The 19,823-nt window shown below is 55.3% G+C and overlaps 1 protein-coding gene across 1 annotated transcript; it reads left to right on the forward strand.

Annotated features, from left to right (window-relative positions):
* Positions 1-2,641: 2,641 nt before the first annotated feature.
* SPR (sepiapterin reductase) lies at positions 2,642-4,336 on the forward strand. The gene is made up of 3 exons (XM_034064777.1): positions 2,642-2,990; positions 3,577-3,867; positions 4,008-4,336. Exons 1-3 carry the CDS (start codon positions 2,642-2,644, stop codon positions 4,196-4,198), a joined length of 831 nt encoding a protein of 276 aa, XP_033920668.1. The 3' UTR covers positions 4,199-4,336.
* The last annotated feature ends 15,487 nt before the right edge of the window (positions 4,337-19,823 follow it).

The following is a 19,823-nucleotide window of genomic DNA, read 5'->3' on the forward strand; positions in this document are numbered from 1 at the left end:
AAAGCTGGAGAGGGGCTTGGGACAAGGGCCTGTAGGGACAGGCCAAGGGGAATGGCTTGAACCTGCCCAAGAGAGGGGAGACTGAGCTGAGCTCTTAGGCAGAAGCTGTTCCCTGTGAGGGTGCTGAGGCGCTGGCAGAGGGTGCCCAGAGAAGCTGTGGCTGCCCCATCCCTGGCAGTGCTCAAGGCCAGGTTGGACACAGGGGCTTGGAGCAGCTGCTCCAGTGGAAGGGGTCCCTGCCCGTGGCAGGGGTTGGAGCTGGATGGGATTTAAGCTCTCTTCCAACCCAAACCAGGCTGGGATCCTATGCACCCATTGGTGCAGCCAGGTAACAGGTCAGATGGAATAAACGGTTTATGGGAAGGAAAGGCCTGCAAAACATTGGCCTTTTCCCACCAGCCCAGCTCTGTGTTGAGCTCAACTACATGGGACAGGATGCAGTGCCAGGCTGGGAACTGGGGCAAAACTGTGATGGATGCCGGAAAGTGGAGCTGCCAAAATGGGAAAGGGGGAACTGGCAGTCATTAAAGCAAGTTCTGCCATCAAGAAGCTACTTGTGAAGAAAATACGCATTTGCTGCCTTATTTTTTTGCTGATGATCTTCATTTTACTGAACGTGTAAGATTTGCTTTAGCAAAACAAATATCACTCTTGGGTTGCTGCCATAGCATGAATTTTTAATGCTTTATTAGAGCGCTGGAGGGTTTCAGCCCAGCATACAGCTGCTTAATGGAGTGAGACTCCACTTGGTTACCTCTTACGCACCACAGGCACCATCTGTCCTGGGGATTTAACAGCTGGGAAACCAAGCCCAGCTGGAAGCTAATTCCACACAAACCAGGTATCCCTTGGAAAAACCCTCTTTGTAAGCTGTGTTTTGAAGCACAAAGATATTCGTAACTTAAAAAGGCTTTTAGGAGTCTTTGGGATCAGATGGAGCATTCACTACCTGATAAACACCCGGTGCTCAGTGTCAGAACTACTGATTGAAGAGGGAAAAGCTGCACAAAGGCTTTCTCCAAGGGGAAAGATGCAGTGGTTTCAGGCAGCAAACTGCCAGGGCTGGGGAGGAGCAAACATGGGATTCCATAGAGTCTTAGAATCATGGAATCCCAGGTTGGAAGGAACGTCAAGATCATCTGGGCCAACCTTCCCAGGCACAGCATGACCCAGACTGGATGCCCCAGCACCCTGTGCAGCCCAGTCTTAACAGTGTCCAATGTTGGGGAGCCACCACTTCCCTGCGGAGATTATTCCAGTGGCTGCTTGTTCTCATTGGGAAACATTTTCCTCTTGTGTCCAGTCGGAATCTCCCCAGCAGTAACTTGTGCCCATCACCCCTTGTCTTTCCCATAGGGCTCCTTGTCCAAAGGGAGTCTCTGTGTTCTTTGTAGCCACCCTTTAAATACTGGACCATGGTGACAAGGTCTCCTTGAGCCTTCTTCTCTCCAGGCTGAACAGTCTCAGCTCTCTCAGCCTTTCCTCACACATTTCCCAGTCCTTGGATCACCTTTGTGGCCCTTCTCTGGACCCTCTCCAGCCCATCCACAACTCTTTGTCCAGTGGGGACCAAAACTGAACCCAGTATTGCAGGTGTGGCCTGACCAGTGCTGAGCAGAGTGGGACAATGACATCTTCATCCCTGCTGGTGATGCCCTTGGTGATGTTCCCCAGCATCCTGTTGGCTTTCATTGCTACAGCTGCACCCTGATCACTCCTATGGAGCTTGTGTCCCCCAGGACCCGCAGGTCCCTTTCCACAGAGGTGCTCCCAGCCAGGCAGATCCCAGCCTGTGCTGCACTCCAGGAGTGTGCCTATCCAGGGGCAAAACCTGACACTTATAAGTGGAAGGGGAAAAAATGTAGGAACCCTATATATAATATGTTATATTTATTATATTATATTATGTTATATTATATATATGTTATATTATGTTATCACAGCATTGTTTGTGTTGGAAAGGACCTTAAATCCCATCCAGCTCCAACCCCTGCCAGGGGCAGGGACCCCTTCCACTGGAGCAGCTGCTCCAAGCCCCTGTGTCCAACCTGGCCTTGAGCACTGCCAGGGATGGGGCAGCCACATTTTTAGTGAAAATAATGATGAAAGAAAATAAATATTGGAGAAAAAACCAAATGCAGCCACGCATTGACCAGGGAGGGTCCTGTGCTCCCTGGTGCCCCGGTCCGGATCCCAATCCTGATCCCTATCCCGATCTCAATCCCGATCCCCATCCTGATCCCGATCCCTGTCCCGATCCCAATCCTGATCCCTATCCCTATCACGATCCCTATCCCGATCCCGATCCCAATCCCCGTCCTTATCCTGATGCCTATCCCGATCCCGATCCCTATCCCGATCCCTATCCTGACCCCTATCCCGATCCCAATCCGGATCCCTATCCCGATCCCGATCCGCTGCAGCCCCTCGGGCTACCCACTGACCAGGGAGCCACTCTGGCCACGCCCACCCATCGTTACTACGTCATCCAACCGAGGCCACAGCTCTGACCAATCGGAGCCAGCAGCGGTGCAGCCGCCGCCGGAGCGGCCAATCACAAAGCAGCGGGTGAAGACAGGGCATGAATGGGGCGGGTCACGTGGTGAGGCGTTTGGCCACACCTCCTCCGTTCGGGGCAGGGATGGAGCCGGGACCGGGATCGGGATCGGGATCGGGACCGGGATCGGATCCCAGGCGCTGGGGCCCGGTCTGCTGCGTCCTGACCGGCGCATCCCGAGGCTTCGGCCGCAGCCTGGCTCGGCTGCTGGCTCCGCGGCTGGGCTCGGGCTCGGTGCTGCTGCTGCTGGCCCGTTCGGCCGCTCCGCTGGCCGCGCTGGAGGCCGAGCTGCGGGGCAGCTCCCCGGGGCTGCGGGTGCGCTGCGTGGCCGCCGACCTGGGCTGCGAGCAGGGCTTAAGGCAGGCGGAGGCTGCGATGCGGGAGGTGCTGCCCTCGGTGCCCACCGGCCGCCTGCTCCTCATCCACAACGCTGGTAATAACGGGAACCTCAGTCCCTTTTAGCTCCCTTCCGGGGTTACGGGGCGGGCGGGCCCTTGGTGCTACAGCGGGGGTTGATCGGTGCTTTGGGTGGCAGTAAATAGGCGAGAAAGGGGAGGAGCAGGAGGGGTTTCGTCCTGCCTGGGTCCTGTTATTGTATTAGGTTAATGAACTGGGGGAACAGAGAGGGATGGTTTGATGCCAGGACCACAGTGATTTGCTGCTTGTAGAATCATAGAATGGCTTGGGTTGGAAATGACCTTAAGATCATCCAGTTCCAACCCCCTGCCATGGGCAGGGACACCTCATACTAAACCATGGCACCCAAGGCTTCATCCAACCTGGCCTTGAACACTGCCAGGGATGGAGCATTCACAACCTCCCTGGGCAACCCATTCCAGTGCCTCAGCACCCTCACAGTAAAGAGCTTCTGCCTTATATCTAATCTGAACTTCCCTGTTAAAGTTTAAACCCATCACCCTTTGTCCTATTGCTCTAGGCCCTGATGAAGAGTCTCTCCTCAGCATCCTTGTAGGCCCCTTTCATATATTGGAAGGCTTAACTCCTGTGTCCTTTCCTAGGCTCCCTGGGAGACATCTCCAAATCCTTCCTGGATCTCACTGACCCGGATGAGATCAACAACTACTTTGCCTTCAACGTCACCTCGCCGCTTTTCCTCACCTCCCATGCCCTGCAAGCCTTTGGGAAGAGACCTGGCTCCAACAGGACCGTGGTGAACATCTCCTCACTCTGTGCCCTGAAGCCCTTCAAGAGCTGGGCCCTGTACTGCAGTGGGAAGGCTTCCCGGGACATGATGTTCCAAGTGCTGGCACTGGAGGAGCCGGATATCCGTGTGCTCAACTATGCCCCAGGTGAGGAGGGTGCTCAGTCATTAATTTTCTCCTGGCTTTGTGGATAAGATTCCTGCAGCCAAGGAAAAATAAGGGGAAAAAATGAGCCCCAGGTTTTGCTTTCTCCTCATGGGATGTGGTTTTGGTTGCTCTTTGCCCAGGTCCCCTGGACACAGACATGCAGCTCTTGGCCCGGACTGAGACTGGAGACCCTGAGATGCGGCAGCATTTCCAAAGCCTGCAGGAGAGTGGGCAGCTGATAGACTGCACCGTGTCAGCCCAGAAGCTGGTGACTCTCCTGGAGGAGGACACCTTCCCCTCTGGTGCCCATGTGGATTTCTATGACATCTGAGCTCCTCTCACTTCTGCCACTGCCTTCCTGCTTTGCTCTCTGCTGAGCCTTATGTTTGGTCATAGAATCACAGTGTTTTGTCCCTGCATCCCTTGTCCCAAGCCCCTCTCCAGCTTTCCTGCAGCCCCTTTAGGCACTGGAGCTGCTCTGGGGTCCCCCCTTCAGGAGCCTTCTCTTGTCCAGGCTGCCCCAGCCCAGCTCTCTCAGCCTGGCTCCAGAGCAGAGCTGCTCCAGCCCTTGCAGCATCCCCATGGCCACCATCACTTCGGTGACCATGTTTGAGTTTGGATGCTCTGCAGCTTTCAAGAGAACACCTCTTGGTGCCTTAAACTACCCTAAGTACCCCAATGGGGATGAGGAGCAGTCCCTGCTTTGCTGTAGCTGTGGAGCCCTCCTGGGTACCCACCTGCAGGAGGAGTTTCTCAGCTGCTGGGAATGGGAGAGCAGAGGTACCTTTTCCAAGGGTTAAAGCTCTCCTGCACAGGAGTGTGTGGGAGCCAAGGAGGTTCCAAGCCACAAGAGACCAGGTCAGAAAGCCACCAACAAGGTCTCAAAGAAGCCAACAGTAGGGTTAGAGCTGAGTGTCTCCATGTCTGTCCCCATTACCCCATAGGAGCTGTGTGCTCAGCACCTGAGCAAGTCACCAAAGGGCAAAAGAGCCATTCCCAAAGCCCTGATTCTTCATTCCCTGTCTCACCAGTGCCTTGTCCAGACCCTCCTGCACTTCTGGGGTGGTCTCTGTGTGAGTTCTGTGCATTAAGATGTGGAGCAGAGCCTGTCCCTGTGGGCTGTTGTGCATAAAGGCAATTGATGACCAGGAGAGGGAGCTGCCTGTGGATGAGGTGTGAATCTGGGGGCCTGGTGGGGTCACCAGCTTCCCTAGGCCTGTGCCCAAGCATAGCACAGGTTAGAGTACACCTGAGGCACAGCCCTGAGCTCGTCCCATGCTCCTGTATGCAGGTTGGGGATCCAAGCCTGGATCTGGGCCTTTAGCCCCTCCTGGGTTCTTTTGATTGTTTGTGGGGTTTTACCATCATTTTCCATGGGGTTTCAGGAGTCACTTGGAGGTTTGCCCCTCCAAAGCAGCTGATGTGCAGTGTGTGCTGATGCAGGAGAGCTGCACTGAAGCCCAATGGCATCCCCTGCATCCCTCTATACTTAATGCCAACAACCTTCCCCAGGGCAGTGCCTCATCCCTGTGTTTCTCATTTCACCCATCTGGATCTGGAGTCATTAAAAGTTTCGTGTCTGCTTTGGGTCTTGTGTATCATTAAAAGTGGGGTTTGGACGGATGGGAGGGGAGATCTGGGGTTAAGCACTGACAAGGCCCCAGTGTGCCCTCTTGGAGTCCTGTTCCTCCATCTCTGAGCTCTTTCATTAGTTCTGTGTTAACTTAATCCTGTCAAGCTCAACAAACACTTCTCCCCAGCTTGTCTGCTTGGTTTCATCTTCCCTCTACGCTTGTGAAACTCATTATTAGCAAAGCCCCCTCTGCTGCTCCCTACACTGACAATGGTGTTGTTCTTCTGCAGTCTGATGCTTGGTGGTGGTGTTTCTTATGGTCTGTGTAACCTGGGTGGACCTGCTGCTCTTAAAATCCCCCATCTCCATCCTGAATCCCTATGGGCTTGTCCCATTCCATTTTGGGAATCTGGCTTTCAACAAGCACATACCCTCAGGGCTCAGAGCTGGGGTCCATGTCCTGCCCTTATATGACAATGAGGTTGGGCTGGAGGTAGGTAACAGCCTCTGAAAGGCCCAAGGAGCCCTGTATTGCAGGGGGAGGTGGAGGATACAGGGCATGGGGACCATTTGGTGCCAGCTGGGTGAGGGATGCAGGTGGGTTCTTCAGGGTAAGGTACATGGATACCAAGCTACAAGGGAGACTTGGACTGTGCATGCTTGCTTGAGGTCTGAGCACCCTCCAGTGGCTGGGGATGTATAAGAAACAATGATACTCATGTCAGGCTGCACAGAACCTCAATGAAATCCATTAGTGACATACTGGTTTGGTTCATAGAATGGTTTGGGTTGGAAGGGACCTGAAAGCTCCTCCAGCTCCAACCCCTGCCATGGCAGGGACCCCAAGCCCCTGTGTCCAACCTGGCCTTGAGCACTGCCAGGGATGGGGCAGCCACAGCTTCTCTGGGCACCCTGTGCCAGCGCCTCAGCACCCTCCCAGGGAACAGCTTCTGCCTAAGAGCTCAGCTCAGTCTCCCCTCTCTTGGGCAGGTTCAAGCCATCCCCCTTGGCCTGTCCCTCCAGACCCTTGTCCGAAGCCCCTCTCCAGCTTTCCTGCAGCCCCTTTAGGCACTGGAGCTGCTCTGGGCTCTCCCCTTCAGGAGCCTTCTCTTGTCCAGGCTGCCCCAGCCCAGCTCTCTCAGCCTGGCTCCAGAGCAGAGCTGCTCCAGCCCTCGCAGCAGCTCCATGGCCTCCTCTGGCCTCTCTCCAACATCTCCACGTCTGTCTCATGTTTGGAACTGGGTCACTTTTCACTCCCTTTTCTGCCTCCCCTGGTACCCAGGGGATGCTCGCATCCCTGGCAACCAGCATCCCTTAGGTACCAGCACCCCGTACTCAGATTGCTGGCCCAGTTCCCATGCCCCGTGGGTCCGGCCAAGATCTGTTCACCCATGGGTGCTGTGAGTTGCTATGGGGAAAACGAGACGAAATCTTTCCCTTCCCTTTCCTAGCACTTTGTATGACCAGCTGAGGGCGTGCCGAGACCGGATAACGGGTCCTGAGGATGGGAGCATCGGTGAGGATGGAGCCGCTCGGTGACGATGGAGCCGGGCACAAGCTGGGGCTCCCCTCCTTTGCATCCTCATCATAGGTCCCTGCGCCCACTCACTTGGTTTCAGTTGGATCTCCACGCCCTGGAGCCGTTGGGACGGTACCAGAGGCTCAGCAAAGGGAAATGGGTGTATTTCAAACCCAAGGTTTGAGCTTTCCCAATTACAGAGTCAGGAGTGGATCCGATAGGAATAACACACCCGGCCCTATGGGGAGCCCCAGTATTTGGGCAGTGCTGTCCCATGGGCTAAGGAGGAGCTCTGTGGCTGAAAGGGATCACCCTGAAAGGATCAGTCACCTCCTCCGTCCCACATAGGACCCACGTTATCCCTGATGGGGGTAAAGTTGGGCTTCTGAAGCCCAAAATCCTGCCTGCCATGGGGTGTCCTCCAAGTGGGGCTGCCCCTCATCTGCTTCCTGCAGCAAGGAGCTGCATAGTCCATTTCATCCCTTTTCCTCCCTATTTCCTTTTTCCTTCCCATCCCATCCCTGGAGCAAAGCGCTGGGACATGTGGCAACACCAGGAAGGACTCTCCAGCCCCACTCTGCCAGTGTGGGGCTGCAAGGGCTCTATGGGACATCCCATCCCTCTATGACCCCCTTTTTACTCTGAACTCATATATTTACAAGCAAATCCATTTACTGCAGTTTTCTGTAGGGGATGGATGCTGGAGAGGTCAGGTGTCTCCTGGTAAACAGGGAGACAAAGCTGGAGGTGCCTATAAACCATCTCCCTGCTTGATGTCCCTATAAACCACCACAGAAAACCCCTGTCGTGGCCTCAGAAGCCGTTTGGGACAGGAATGGAAGTGCCAATGCGATGGCTCAGGGGTGACACAGCCCAAGCGCCAGCACCGCATCCCCATCGGACCCCCTCTAACCCATTCCTCATTCCTGGGGAAACACTGTGCCCTTTGTGCCATGGGGAACGGAGTTATGAAAGGAGCCAAAGCCAGCGCCGGGGTCTTGTTTCCATGAGTGTGAGCAGGTCCTTGTCACTGCGGTGGGAATGAGCCTGCTAAATCCTCCCCAAAGCCTGCCAAATTAAAACCATCGTGCACCCCACGACCTCCCAAATCTCAGCCTCTGCCCTCTCTGCCCCCGGCTCAGCAGGGCAAGCGCCTGTAGCCGGTTCCTCTGCCCCTTGTGAAAGGCTTCTCGGCAGAGGGGAGATGATGACCTTTATTTTGCCATCCAGAGGCCAGAAATGCTGAGCATGGCGCTTTTGGCCAGGACATCGAGTGCCCAGTGAGCTCCTTGCTCGCAAACAAGCTGCTGCCTCTGGCCATGGGGACAAAGGTGACAGAGCTGCTCCCATCCTGTGTGCAGAACCCCTCGAGGTGCCCATGGAGACACCCAGAGACATGCACAGAGAATCCTAGAATCCCAGCCTGGTTTGGGTTCAAAGGGACCTTAAAGCTCCTCCAGCTCCAACCCCTGCCACGGGCAGGGACCCCTTCCACTGGAGCAGCTGCTCCAAGCCCCTGTGTCCAACCTGGCCTTGAGCACTGCCAGGGATGGGGCAGCCACAGCTTCTCTGGGCACCCTGTGCCAGCGCCTCAGCACCCTCCCAGGGAAGAGCTTCTGCCTAAGAGCTCAGCTCAGTCTCCCCTCTCTTGGGCAGGTTCAAGCCATTCCCCTTGGCCTGGCCCTACAGGCCCTTGTCCCAAGCCCCTCTCCAGCTTTCCTGCAGCCCCTTTAGGCACTGGAGCTGCTCTGGGCTCTCCCCTTGAGGAGCCTTCTCTTGTCCAGGCTGCCCCAGCCCAGCTCTCTCAGCCTGGCTCCAGAGCAGACCTGCTCCAGCCCTCGCAGCAGCTCCATGGCCTCCTCTGGCCTCTCTCCAGCAGCTCCACATCCCTCTTGTGCTGCTGCCCCAGAGCTGGAGCAGGGCTGCAGGGGGGGTCTCCCCAGAGCACAGCAGAGGGGCAGGATCCCCTCCCTGAGCTGCTGCTCACGCTCTGGGGGTGCAGCCCAGCACACAGGGGGGTTCTGGGCTCAAGCGCTCACTGAAGCTGGGTCATGGGGAGCTGCTCCTCACCCAGCACCCTTAAGTGCTGCTCCTCAGGCTGCTCTGAATCCCTTCTGTGCCCAACCTGTAGCTGTGCCTGGGACTGCAGCTGTACCCGGCCCTGCTACACCTCTCCTAGGCTCACAACCAGGCACCCCGGAGCCTCCTGCTTCTCTGTGTGACAAGCCAGGAGCTTTGCAGCTGCTTCTCAGTGCCCTGGCTGGGATGTGGTGGATGTCCATGGAGCCTGAATGGGGAAGAACAGCAAACACCTTTCTGCAGAGCTGGCATGGCTCTTCTCCCCATCACTGGACCTCACGCATCCTCCTGCCTGCAGCTCTGCATTCCTCACTCTTAGCCCACTGACCTACTCTTACTCATCTCCTCTCTACATTGTCCTTTGGGTTTGGTGGCTTTAAGACTATGAAAGGAGAAGGAACAGCTCCAGGCTGGCCTGGAACAGTCATTTAATGAGTAATGAGGGACCCTGCAAGGAACGATGACAGATTAACCCAGTTTAGAGCCAAAGAGCAGAGGGTTTGCTGGTAAACTGTCCTGTTCCTGCGAGCTTCAAATGCCTTTAATGAGTTATTATTTAGGCTGCTATGGAGGTTAATGGGGGAACATTGCAGAAATGATCTGGGATTAATTAAACCATCCTTATCCAGCAAGGACAGAGCTGGAATCACTGGGATGGGCTGGATCTCCAGCTTCAACATTGCTTCCAGTGCTGCCCTGTACCCACTGAATTCAGCAGTGATTGAACTGGACCCTGCAGAGTGACGGCCACCTCCATTCCAATGGGAAAGAACACCCACAAAGAGGAGGTTTTCCCTGTTTTTCTATGCCCCAGCCCAAAGCCAGGCTTTGCCATCCTTGCTGCTGGCCCATGTGGGATGCAGCCGGGGGCATCTCAAACCACCTTCCCCATCTATCAAGTGGTGAACTGGAGGCAGGTTGTGCCTGAGCTGCTTCCATGTCTACCTTCGGATTTGGGTCCCAACAATGGTGTTCCCTGTTCCCTTTCCTTCATCCTGCTCTGACCAGCGCATCCATCTTCCTCTTCCACAGCCCCCCTGTGCCATGGATGCAGCTCATCTCCCTCCATCCAGCCTTGAAACCCTCCCATACTGAGTGCTCAGCCCTTCCCAAGCACTGAATAATCCCCGTCGATCCCCATCCTTCCCATTAAGATGCTGGGAGGCTGGTTTAGACCAGGATCAAGCCACACTGCGCCCATCACACCCCATCCCATAGGAAACCCAGACACTATCTCCCTCCATAGGGATGTCACAGGCGAAGCTGCCGCCGAGGCACCGCGGCGAGGCCGGGATCCGCATTCACATTCCTGCTGCGAGCACACTTGTCAGCCGAGCTGTCAGCCGCTCCCGTAATAGGGCCACAGCGGTCACCCGTGTTGGGAGTAAACACAGCGGAATCTGGGAAAACAAGAGCAGAGCCGGGTGCTCCCAGCAAGGCTGCAAAGCATCAGCACGCTCCTGAGAGGGGGGATGCTCATCCTGCTCTCTGCATCCCTGCCTTGAACCCCAAAGGGAAGGATGCTCGGAGGCTGTGGTGCTCCCTGGCATCGCAAGGATACAGGGATGCAGTTGGGTGCTCCTGGAATGGAGCACAGGGGATCCGGGGTGGTGAAATAGGTTGGTTGGTGGTGTCAGAGATGGTGCATGGGATAGTTTATCCTTGGGAGCATTCAAGGTCAGGTTGGACACAGGGGCTTGGAGCAAGATGCTCCAGTGAAAGGGGTCCCTGCCTATGGCAAGGGTTGGAGCTGGATGAGCTTTCAGGTCCTTTCCAACCCAAACCATCCTGTGATTCTATAGTGTGGGACAGTCCTGGTCTGCAGCTTCATGGGACACAAGGTGGTGGAGCTGCAGGTTGGTGATGCCTGATTGAAAACACACCCCACACCCCCCCCAACATCTTGGGCTGGAGGAAAAACCCCTTTTTCCTTTTATTTTGAATTAAAAATAGGTGTAATTTTACACTTCCACAGGTGCCAGAGCTGCCCTGAGCCTGGGGAGCCTGTTTGGAGACAGGGTCCAGCCTCCTCATCACCCTCCAACCAGCATCCCTTCAGGTACCCTCCATCCCCAGGCAGTGCTGGAGGTACCATCCCAGCCGGGTGGGATGGATCCAGGATCCACATTGGCTCCTCATGTGCAGCACAGGGAGGGTCAGGGGGTGTTTGATGAGGGCCGCAGTGAGGAGGAGGAGGAGCAGCCCTGGGAATAATTAGCACTGGCTTATTCATGTTGTGCTATTCCTAAACCCTCCCCACAACAAAGAGGCGGCCGGCCTGAAAAGCCTTGGATTTAGGACAAAGAAGGGAGCGGGGCAGCCGAGGGCGAGCTGCAGCTCCGGGGCAGAGCGGGATGCAGATCCCATTGGATACTCGGCCAGGCAGGGATGCCCATTGCCCAGTGCCAAGAGCTCCATATTCAGGTGAACATCATGGAATGGTTTGGGCTGGAAGGGACCTTGAAGCTCATCCAGTTCCACCCCACTGCCACAAGCAGGGACACCTTCCACTAGAGCAGCTTGCTCCATCCAGCTTCAATGCTTCTTTCCTCTCTTCCAACAGCAGTTTCCCACTTCCTGGTGTGTTTTCCTCACATCCAACCCCCCTAAAAAGCTGAAAGGACCACATCATATCTCCTGCAATGGGGAGGGGAGCGGGCAGCATTATCCTCATCCAAACCAAACCCCAAATGTTGGGGGTCACTCCGCTTTGAAATCCCCGGCGGCCTTTCTTCCCATGAAACCATCTTCCCATCACAAGTTTTTCCCCTCCTCCCCCTTTTTCTTCTCTTTTTTCCCCCTTTTTTTCCCCCTTAATTTAATAATAAAGCATCTCAGATCTGCGAGCTGCAGCTCATCTCACACCTAAGCGCGAGTGCGTTTTGCACAAGCCTTTCAGCTGTTTTCTCAATCTCTCCTCTGTCTCATTCTCAATTCAGGCAGTTGCTATAGGTATGTTTTAATCCCCAGCATGGTAGATTTTAATTAGTCTTTGTACAGATGGCCAATTAACATTCATTACTTTTGCCTTGAGCGATTAATTATGAGTTTGGATAGAATGGGAGACGGAGACAGGAAAGATGGGCAGGTGAATAAAAAAAGGGGGTTTTAATCAGAGTTTGGGATTTTTTCCTCCCCCCCTCCCCTTCTTATTTATATATATACACACACACATGCAGAAAGAGGTGGGAAAAGCAGCAACACGGGGCAAGTTGGGCTCTCAATGAGCTGCTTCCAGTCTTGGGATGGGCTCCAATGGGGTCTCCATCCAGTGATGCTGCAGGGCTTGGGGACTGCGGTCCAGCTGAGCCGCATAGCAGGGATGGGGAAACTGAGGCAGAATGAAGCACAAATGAATCGCTGGTGTGGAAATCAGCCTGTCTGGGACTGGATTTGGGTGCTGGGGCACCATGGGGATGGCTGATGGAGCAGTGACACCACCACCTCCCCTGGGTGAACCCTCAGTGCAGGATGGGGCCCATCCTTCTCCCCCCTTGACACGTCGCTAATGCTTCCTAATTGATTTTTCACTGTGGCGGAGGGAGACGGTGACATCCAACAACAGAGCCCTCATGTCGCGGCTTTATCCCGCATGAAAGGGGCCGGCACCCTCCCCCCTGGAGCCCACATACTTCTCCCTATCCCGGGTAGCCATGGTGAGACGCTGCCCAGATCCTTCCCCGCTGGATGCTGGCGATGCTCCGCGCCGCCCGTGCCAGCCCGCTCCCGGCAGCTATTTCAGGCACGCAGGCAATACGGCAGGGAATCAAAATAGCAAGAGCCCCCCAGGGCTCGTTCCTGCCCCAGTTCCTTTGGCACAGGGGCTGCACCCACGTTTATTGCCATCCCGGCACGTGTGAACCGTCAGCGGGTTCTGGATCTGGTGCTTCGGGGTTATTTTGGGGCTGGGTGAGGGGTGTGTGTGGTGTGAAGATGGTGGGGAGATGGGGAAGGGACTCATCCTGCTCGCTGCTGGGCAGCCTCAATGGCATAGAGAATAGGATGAGCAGAAGGATGCTGAGCGGCAGAATCCATCCCGCAGGATTTGGAGGGCTCCTTCAGGGCTGGGTTGGGCTTTTGCATCCCTTCTGTTGAAATGTGGGGAGTTCTTTTATAGCCTGTTTTACATCCTGGCCCCAGAACTCTTGGGATTGGCACTTCCCTGAAGCACAACTTCCCTTAAATCAACTGCTCAGGCTGGGGCGGAATGGTCCAGATCCATCCCGGCATGGCAGAGATGTGTCATGTAACCATGGCATTGCTGTTGGATGGGACACCTGCATCCCAGTGTGGTCCATGGGTGGATGTGCCACCTGCATCCCAGCATGATCCATGGGTGGATGTGACACCTGCACCGTCCATGGGTGGATGTGCCACCTGCATCCCAGCATGGTCCGTGGGTGGATGTGCCACCTGCATCCCAGCGTGGACCATAAATAGATGTGCCATCTGCATCCCAGTGTGGTCCATGGGTGGATGTGCCACCTGCATCCCAGCATGGACCATGGGTGGATGTGCCACCTGCATCCCAGCATGGACCATGGGTGGATGTGCCACCGGCATCCCAGTGTGGTCCATGGGTGGATGTGACACCTGCATCCCAGCATGGTCCATGGGTGGATGTGCCATCGGCATCCCAGCGTGGACCATGAATAGATATGCCACGTGCATCCCAGTGGGGTCCCTGGATGGTGCCTATCCCAAACAGCACAGGAGACCAATCCCATCAGGATTCACTCCAATGATGTTTGAGCCCTGGCTCAACTCATCCCACTTGTAGGCTGATGAGGCTGCACAGAGCTCCAAGGAACAAGTGGATGCCTTGAAGCATCAAAATGATGCTGGACACCCATGCCAAGGGACCTGCCCTGCTGCCAGCACCTCCATCTTCATCCTCATGACCTGGATATGGTCTCTGTGACCTGCAGGGATGAGCATAGCCTCAGCCCCCCATCCCCACCAGCAACCCCCATTAATCCAGGCTTTTCTTAGCAGATGAAATGGTGCAGGAGCCAACAGCCCCACTGCCTCAAAGGGCAGCTGAAGGCCCTGGTGCCAGCTGCAGGCTTCCTCTCGGGTGAGGAAGAGGAGGCCGGGAGGCTCCGTACAGCACATCCCCACCTGCAGAGCGGTGGCAGGGTATGGCCCTCTCTAAGTATACGCCATTGAAATGTGCACATTTCCTAAAAGCAATATGGAACAGCTAAATATACTGCTCACAAATCTGTTTACACTAATAATGGCTGGGAGCGTGCCATCCATATGACTGCAAGGAACCATTGATTCAACATAAATTAACTGAAAATTACTTGCAAGAGGGAGAAACTCAGGGATTTTAGATGGAATTCTTTTTTCTTCCCCTTGTTTTCTGGGCTCTTTTCCCCATTTTGGGGATGGGGGAACCGTGGAGACATTGGCACCTCCTCTACCGACAGCCGGGGCTGCGTTTGGCAGCGGCTCTGCTCCTTCCTCGCCTTCCCTTTTCCCTATCCCCTCTCCTTATCCACAGCGATAGGGACAGGGATACCAAACAAGCTGGGATCTTCCATCCCAGCACTGAGGTCTTGAGCTGAGCGAGCTGAATGAACACAATATTTACCCAATTCCCAAGAAACAGCAATGGAGACGGAAGGGTCCAAGTCATTATTTTGGCGTGGGGAGATTGTTGGGTTGTTTAAATGGGATTACTAAGAAGGGGGGGAATAAGAGAAGGAAAGATCCCACCGGAATTGGCAGCTCCTCACGTATTAGTCTTGATGCTGCAGACTTGGCTCCCGCTCACCTCCGCAACATAATGTTAAATGGCATCAAGACAGTATATCAGTCATTTACATATGTTGCTTATAGACGCCAAACTTATTAACACAATAAAACTGCTGCTAAAGAAGCTTTCCTGCCTATTTTTCTCCGGGAGGATGTCAGTGTTGGAAGCACCTAAGCTGCTTCGTATGGAAACCCCCGGGGTTGCCTTTCATATGGCACCCAGGAAAACAAACACATGACTAAGGCAGGGGCCTCCTCCGACCACTTCCAAAGGGAAGCAGGAGGAGGATTCATCCATTTGGAATGCTGTGCATAGGAGGAGACCATCAGCACCCCAAGAGCACCAGCAGCACCCCAATACACATCACCTCCGAGTCAGGCATTGGATGGGATACGATGCTTCCACCCCAGACTGGCTTTAAACCCCCCTCTTTGGGGTATCCCCATCTCCCTGCCCTACTGGGAGCACTGGAAGGGGGATCCTGGCTGAGTCATGTATTTATTTTCCTGGGTGCCATATGAAAAGCAACCCCGGATGTTTCCATACGAGGCGGTTTAGGTGCTTCCAACACTGATGCTCTCCATGCAGGAAAAGAGGCAGGAAAGCTTCTTTAGCAGCAGTTTTATTGTGTTAATAAGTTTGGCGTCTATAAGCAACATATGTAAGTGGCTCATACACTGTCTCGATGCCATTTAATGGTATGTTGTGGGGGTGAGGGGGAGCCAAGTCTGCTGATCTCCCCTAATACAATGCTGGGTGATCCCCACAGGGCTTAGGGGGGACTCTTAACAGCATTCGAGTGGGGATGGCATCTCTCCCCATGGTTCCTTTGCCCCTAAACACTGTCATCTTGCAGGGGATCTGGATTTCCTCTCTGCTGGAGCAAAGCCAGTGTGAGCCCGGGGGGGTCTGATGTGGGGTCACACTCTGGTGCCATCCAAGGGAGCACCCAAACCCTTCCTGGGGCTGCAAGTGTAACCCCCTGTGTTGAAATACCCCGAGCTCCCCTAGAAGGATGGTTTTGCTGCAGCAATGACCCTGCTGTGCATGGAAAAGCATTCCTAAGGTGACATCTGATAGCACTGGGGAGAGGTACGTGGTGGGACATCAGCTGGAAGACCAGTCCTCACCCCCAAAAGCAGTGGGGAAACTGGCTCAACCCAAACACCACCACTGAGCTCTACTGAGGGCTCCCAGTGGTGTAAACCCTGAAAGCACTCACAGGAATCACAGTGCTAAAGCACAGAGCTCCTGGCCATGGGACCCATCGAGCCATGTATGTCCTGCTGATCCCTGTGGCATCAGTCATGTCACAAGCAGGAGATGCAGATGCTGCCCAAACTCACCGTGTTTCAGTGCTGCTGCCCTCAATGGGTCCTGCTGTGGGTGAACCAGTTCAGTGCCCCACTCACCTGCAGGCAAACAGGGGACATGGGGTCCCCATAGTCAGGGACAAAGTATGGGGAATGGTCCCTAAGTGCCCAACCTCTGCCCAGCACTGCCAACTGATGACACACAGCTGCAACCACAGAAACCACAGCTGTGTCCACATGGAATGACCTGCAGGACATCCCACCTCTGAGTATGCTGGGAGCCCACCAGGACCCACCACAGCAGAGCCCACATCTGTGCAGGGCCCCCATGGAAAAGCCAGTGTGACCACTGAGTAGGTGGGTGAGGACCAGCAGCATCTTTCCCTGCTGGACTGATGTTTTCCAGCCCATAGCAATGGGATCTGGGTGGCTTCCTATTGCCTGGGTCAGTGGTGGGGTCCTTTCTCAGTATCAGCCTGACTCCATAGACTGTGGCTCTCTCCCATCCATTCATGTCAATGCACGTATCTGCCAGCATCCCCACTGTTCCCATCCGTCTATTCATCCATCCATCCATTCACTATCAATGGATCAATTGACAAAAACACCTTAAAAAGGGTGTCTGAGGAAGGTGGGATGAATAACCTGCTGAAGCCCACAGGACGTGTAGGGACAGCTTATCCCAATCCAGAACATCCCTGAACCAAGCGAAATAATAAAGAACAAAAGCCAGTGAAGCAGGAAAGGGGGAGCAGCCCAGGGCAGGCAGGCTCCAGACCCAAAATACAGCCCCCTTCCTCCCTTCCTCACTTCGGGACCACACTTGGAGGCTGATGAGAAGAAACCCAAGCAGGGGAAGGAGCTGTGCCCATGGGAAGAGCAGGTGGGAGAGGTTAGGAGGAAATGATCCCATACTTTGAAGTCTGGTCAACTTTTAACATCCCAGTGAGCTGCGCCCATGGCCACGCTCCGAGGCCCAGGGCCTGATTTTCCACATTCTGCCCTTTGATGCTGGAAGCTGATGGGTTACAGATTAACGAGAGGGAGGATGGACAGCACCTGCCGGTGGTGTGCAGGATCCAGCCCCGTCAGAGCCTGCCTGCTCCTGCTGCAGGTACAGGAGGGATTGGAGTCCAGGCAGGGATTTGAGCCCAGGCACTGATTTGAGCCCAGGCATTGATTTAAGCCCAGGCAGGTATCCGAGTCCAGGCAGCAATCTGAGCTCAGGCAGTGACTTGAGGCCACGCAGTGAGTTGAGCTCAGACACTGATTTGAGCCCAACCAGGATGCTGACGGATGGGGCTGGACCCACAGTCCATCTGCCCATCCCCACACATCCCCACACTCACCCTCTACCCCCATCCCCAAAGCCAGTTTTTGGTGCCTGTCCTGTCCCCGTCTCCCTCTCCTTCATCCCTCTTTCGTTTTCTCCTTGGAACACCCTCACTGCTGTATGTTAACAGGCAGCAGATCTCCCTTTTCCCCCCAGCAGCACCCCCTGATCCCAGTGCAGCACCTCTGGGCCCAGTGCTGCCTGCCCAATGCCGCTGCTGGCTGTGTCCCTCCACTGCTCCAGCAGGCTCAGCTGCTCTTTCGTTGTAAAGGAAAATGCCTTTCTCCTCCACCCGGAGCTCCTCCTGGCCAGCAATCCATAGGGAAGGAAGGCAGCTCCCGGATCACCTCCTCCGGAGCTAAAGTTTTCCTCTTCATAATCCTGGGGCCGAAGCAAGACACCCACTTGGGGGCCCGTGTTTTATTCCAACGGGGGATAAAGATCCTGCCTAAATGATGCTGAAGGCCTGGGGGGAGAGAAACGCAGAGATAAATTCGGGTTTCTCGGCCGGTTTTCAGTGTAGCTCCCTTCAGAGCATCCATGGAGCTCGCCTGGACATGGAGCCAGGGCTGAAATCCCCCGGGATGAATAGGAAAAGATGGAAACCCAGCGTATAGGTTTATAGGTTTCCCTATAGAGGGGTTTATCCCTCCATCCAAAGCGGCTTCCCCAGCAATAAGGCTCCTAAGGAGACGCTGAGCAGCCGGTCCCCGGCCGCCTCTTTCATTATCCCCCCGCAGGAGATGCTGAAATCCAACGGGATCGGCACGGAACGACCCGCGGGCCCTGCGCAGCGCTCCGCGGGCTGCGGGAGGGGAAACAGACCGGGAATGGACTGGGATTAAATTGTATTACATTGATTTCAATTGAATCACACCAATGGTCCGGAGCAGGGCGCAGCTCCCGTGTCCGAGCCGAGTGCTCTCCCCGCATTCCGCTTCCCTTCTCTTTCCTTCCTTTCCCTATCTTCCCTTTCCCCTTCTCCTTCCTTATCCCCATCCTTCCGCGGCTGAGCTCCGCTTTGCGCTGCCCTCTCCAGAAGCCGCTTGACCCAATCTCGCTTCTTTATTTCCATTTTTTCATAGAAAAATAGATTTAAAATTTAGATTTCTATATTTCCTCCTTTTGAGCTATCAAATAAACGCGTTTTGCCGAGGCGCTAGCTCCTCTTTTAGGCTTTAATGTCTGCGGGTTTCATGCAATTTTCCTCTCGTCCCCCCTTCCAGCTCCTTCCCCGCATCCTCCTGCGGGAGCGGCTCCGCGGAAAGGCCGCGCAAAGTCCGCGCAAAGCCCGCGGGCCGCGCAGCAGCGCTCCCCTCTCCGCGGGAGGGGAAGGATCCGCGCAGGGTATTTCAATCCAGCCAAGTGGAAAATCGACTTTCCCCCCGCTTTGGGCAGAGCCAAACTGCGGAGCGAACTCGGGACGGGCCCGCGCAGGGCTGCGCGCCCCGCGGAAAACACCCCCAAACGGGGGTTATTGGGGGGGGGGTTAAACCAATTCCATTCATTATTCCCAGGATCCGACCCATAGGAACAGAGGGATTTTGTCCGGGGGGAAGGTCCTGCCTTTGGGGAGGGGTTGGTGTTACGCGGAGGGGAGCGGAGTTTGAGCGGGGGGAGTGCAGTGTCGTGTCTGTGTGTGTCTGTGTGTCTCGGCCGGCAGCTCCGGAGCCGCGGGGTTACAAACGGGCGCTCCGGGTGTGGGGTTAGTTTATTAGGTTTAGGTTAAAAGGTAGGTTTATTAGGTTTAAAAAGCGAAAAAACGGGCAAAAAAAAGGGAAAATTAAAAAAGAAAAATATGGTTTAAAAAAAAAGATTTTTTTTCCAATTTATTGCAATTTTACATATTTATTATTTCTCCAAGAAGCAGGAAGGAGCCGCCCCGCAACCGCAGCCCCTCTCCACAACTTCGAGGCACGGCTGCGGGAGCGGCTCCAGTCCAGTTTTTCGGGCGCTCTCTGCCTCCTCCTGCCCTCCCCTGCCTGTCCTGCCTCTCCCTTTCCTCCCCTGCCTGTCCTGCCCTCCCCTACGTCCTCTTGCCTGCCCCTGCCTCCTCCTGCCTGTCCTACCCTTCCCTACCTCCTCCTGCCCTCCCCTACCTCCTGCTGCCTCCCCCTGCCCTCCCTGTCCTGCCCTCCCCTTCCCTCCCCTCCCCTTCCCTTCCTCCCCCTCCATCCCCATCCCCGGTGCCGGCCCCGGTCCGGGCAGGTGAGGCCGCCCCCTCCTCCGGGCCCCGCCAGGTACCGGCTGTATTTGTACCGCCTGCCCGGGGCTTGCGGGTGCGTGGGAACCCGCGGGGCGGGTGCGGGTGTGCAGGGCCGGGGGGAGGTTTCTTGCACACACACACACACACACACACGCACACACCCGAAGGA

This window comes from Melopsittacus undulatus, chromosome 7 (genome assembly GCF_012275295.1).
Source record: "Melopsittacus undulatus isolate bMelUnd1 chromosome 7, bMelUnd1.mat.Z, whole genome shotgun sequence".
Taxonomy (NCBI): Eukaryota; Metazoa; Chordata; class Aves; order Psittaciformes; family Psittaculidae; genus Melopsittacus; species Melopsittacus undulatus.

Bases quoted from the DNA above. Each gene is read 5' to 3' on its own strand.
- SPR (XM_034064777.1), top strand. From the start codon at position 2,642: ATGGAGCCGGGACCGGGATCGGGATCGGGATCGGGACCGGGATCGGAT. The intron at 2,991-3,576 runs GTAATAACGGGA...GTCCTTTCCTAG, and splicing joins GCTCCTCATCCACAACGCTG to GCTCCCTGGGAGACATCTCC. The intron at 3,868-4,007 runs GTGAGGAGGGTG...CTCTTTGCCCAG, and splicing joins TGTGCTCAACTATGCCCCAG to GTCCCCTGGACACAGACATG.